This window comes from Myodes glareolus, chromosome 2 (assembly GCF_982192425.1).
Source record: "Myodes glareolus chromosome 2, mMyoGla1.1, whole genome shotgun sequence".
Classification (NCBI taxonomy): domain Eukaryota; kingdom Metazoa; phylum Chordata; class Mammalia; order Rodentia; family Cricetidae; genus Myodes; species Myodes glareolus.
Window position 1 is genome coordinate 1,704,138 of NC_142027.1, and position 3,276 is coordinate 1,707,413.

General features: G+C 35.3%; 1 protein-coding gene across 1 annotated transcript in view; it reads right to left on the reverse strand.

Annotated features, from left to right (window-relative positions):
* Nucleotides 1–777, reverse strand: part of LOC148122878 (olfactory receptor 4C6-like) — a 933-nt gene extending 156 nt beyond the window's left edge. Inside the window, exon 1 of the mRNA XM_087898524.1 lies at nt 1–777. This exon is cut by the window's left edge and continues 156 nt beyond it. Coding sequence (XP_087754650.1) covers nt 1–762 — 762 coding nt within the window. The 5' untranslated portion in view covers nt 763–777.
* Between the last annotated feature and the right edge of the window lie 2,499 nt (nt 778–3,276).

A 3,276-nucleotide genomic window follows, 5' to 3' on the forward strand; every position in this document is an offset into this window, starting at 1 on the left:
GAAGATACAAGGTACAAAAAACAACACCACCACTGTGAAGTGAGAACTACATGTGGACAGGGCTTTGTACCTTCCTTCAGAACTGCAAGACTTCAGAGAGCAGAGGATGACCACGTATGAAGTCATGAGCATAAAGAAAACGGTCGCACGCATTACCCCACTGTTAAGAATGACTAAGAGACCCAGGATATGTGTGTCCATGCAGGCTAATTGCAACAATGGGAACAAGTCACACATAAAATGGTCAATGATATTGGAGCCACAGAAAGGAATTTGATACATAAAGAGAAGCTGAATGGTTGCATGCATGGATCCTCCTACACAAGCGCCTCCCACCATCAAGCAGCACACTCGAGGAGTCATGATAGTCATGTAATGCAGGGGTTTACAGATGGCCACGTAACGGTCATAGGCCATCACAATGAGAAGGATGATCCCTGCACCACCTAATAAATGGTCTGCAAAGAGCTGAGTCATGCAGCCTTCAAAGGAGATAGTTGTTCTTTCAGAAAGGCCATCCACAATCAATTTGGGAGTAGTGACAGATGAATAGGTGACGTCTATGAGAGACAAAGAAGTGAGGAAGGAATACATGGGTGACCTCAGACTGTGGCTTCTAGTTATAGTTATTACAATGAGTACATTTCCCAACACTGTGGCCATGTAAATGATTAGAAACAATGCAGAGAATAGCTTTCTTATCTCTTGATTCTTGGTAATTCCCAAAAGAATGAATTCTGTCACATTGTTTCTATTCTCCATTTGCTGGTAAAAACTTGGAACTCTGAACTGGGGGACCTGAAAAAAAAAGTTTGTTTTTAATTGTTTGTGTTTTGTGATGTCTTCTTATTTAATTATTTCATACAATATACTTTGATCATATTCTTGCCCTCCTCCATTTTTCCCAGATACTATCTTCCTTCTTATACCTCTAGCTTCATTCTCTCCTCTCAACTCCTCTATTCCCCTCCCTTTTCTTCCATTCCCTTCTCATCTCCTCCTTTCCTTTCCCCTCTCCTATTCTCTCCTCTCCCTGACCTCCATCTCTCAAAGGCAAAATATAAAAATAAATATTAAATTAAAAAATCCCATGCTTTGGTTTTAACTTCTTATAAGAACACTGTTTTTAATGAGTAATTCCTGGACAGATGATAACTTTTCTCCCCTGTGAATGCCATCAATGAGAACTATGGGAACCAGCTAGTCCCTGTAGAATCTAACAGACCTTTCATTTCTATTGATCCCATTACATGGAGTCTTTCACAGATATATCTTTTATTTTCTTTTCGGGCAACTTAGGAAGCCTGTTTCATCATTTTAGTTTGTATGTATTCCTAGGAATATTATATGATTAACACCCTTGAGAAAACCTTTATCAATTGGTGGGTAAAAGAAAAGATGTAAATAACAATTAATTAGTACAATAATGGCTTAATCTTTTGTCTATAACTCACACTCCTTAATATCTATTTTTACACAATACAAACATACATATGTGCATAAGATCTTCGCTCGGTTTCTCTTTTTGCCACTAGAGCACAGGAATGCTGACTTTTATTTATCAATAGACATATAGAAATGCTTAGAAACATTGTAAATTTTAGTATAATTTATTAAGAATTCCTCTGATTATTTAGAGAAACTTAAAAGATCATGAACACACAGTCCTATAGAAATAAAGCTAAGTTGTCTTCATGGAAACCATCAAGTCAGGGACTAATGCAACATTAAGGTATTCGAGATGTCTTGTTTTTATTCTTATGAGAAGTATGAGCGATATCTGTCCATTGCAGTGCATACCTATAATTCCAGTCAAAGCACAGATTAGACATATAATGAATTATCTCAAAAACTCAAAAATAATTAAGCTAAAAGTTCTGCATTAGAAAGAGCAGTAGTTGTCTGCTTATCAGTTTCTGTAAATAAATCTCAGTGAACTAATAAAACTAGATTAACTCCCTTTGTTGGATATGTGATCATGTTTATAACACTAGCCACTAAGTATTCCACTTCTCAGTTCCTCTAAGAATTCTGTCTTACCTTGTAACACTTCAGAGGATTACAAAGGAAACAAACTGTAATAAAATGTTTGCAGACTGCTATTCAATAATTCACCATGATTATTTTTCTAAGTTTCTCAGAGTTCGCATGCCGCTGTTTATGCCCTCTGCTAACAAGTTTATGATCATCCCTTCTTTATCCTTTATTTCCTCACTGCTTCATCTGCATCAGCCTTAGCATTCATTTTATGCTGCTTCATAGATTCCATATTTGTCAAAATTTAATTATTTTGATAATGATTTTAAAATTTATATAAATCTTTGTCTTTATCCAAATAGGGTTAAGGATTTCAAATTTATTATTTTTGTATAATTTGTATTGTTATGCAACACACAATAATGATTCAAATAATTAAATTTCATACACAAAATTAAATTGAGTCACAAAGCGCAAGTATGGTTGGTAAGAGTTCTGTCTCCAGAATATTGTTTGCATTTCTTTGGCATCCACCCTTAATACTCCACTTACCATCCTTCATCTTTACCATTTCAATCTTACACATGTTATGACCAAAGTCAGAAACTGAAACTTACCTTGGTTTCTCAGTTCAGCATTGATATCCCACCATCATATCCTTTTTTTGTATCAAATTTGATGTCTAATTACATGAATTAAAATTAAACTGAAATCATTTGGTAGTTCAGGACTCTTCATCTTGAGGCCACAGTTGTGCACACAAATAAAGCTAAGATGAACTAATTTAAAAGACAACTCCAAATAATATCTCTGATTAATCAGATCAAGTTTATGATCACTAATTTTATGAGTGCCTCAAATTTCAGGGGTTTTTGCCATTTCTGTGACCCTGAAAAGTCATTTATCTATTCATCCCACTAAATAAAACACAAACATTGTGCAAATAATATGTCTAATCCCTTATCTAGGTGATCAAAGATTCAGGTCCAGAAAGAAGGTTGCATGTGGATTCCTCTAAAGAAGACCAAAGACTCCGAAGAGAATTACACAAGCCAGTCATCCATTGGGAACTTATCTTGGTGGAAATGTAGTTAACAATAATTTCAAAGAAATTGTAAGCACTATGTTTGCTGTGCCCATGGAGTTAAGTAGGAAATGAGTTAGTGGCAGGTAAAGTCTTTTACTTGTCCTCTACGTAAGAAAAACTCTTGAAAAAGAAGCCAGCAGGTTTTAACAAAATCACTCATGTCTCCATGCCTTCCATTTGGTGATATCTTGAGTTTAGATCATAAACAGTCT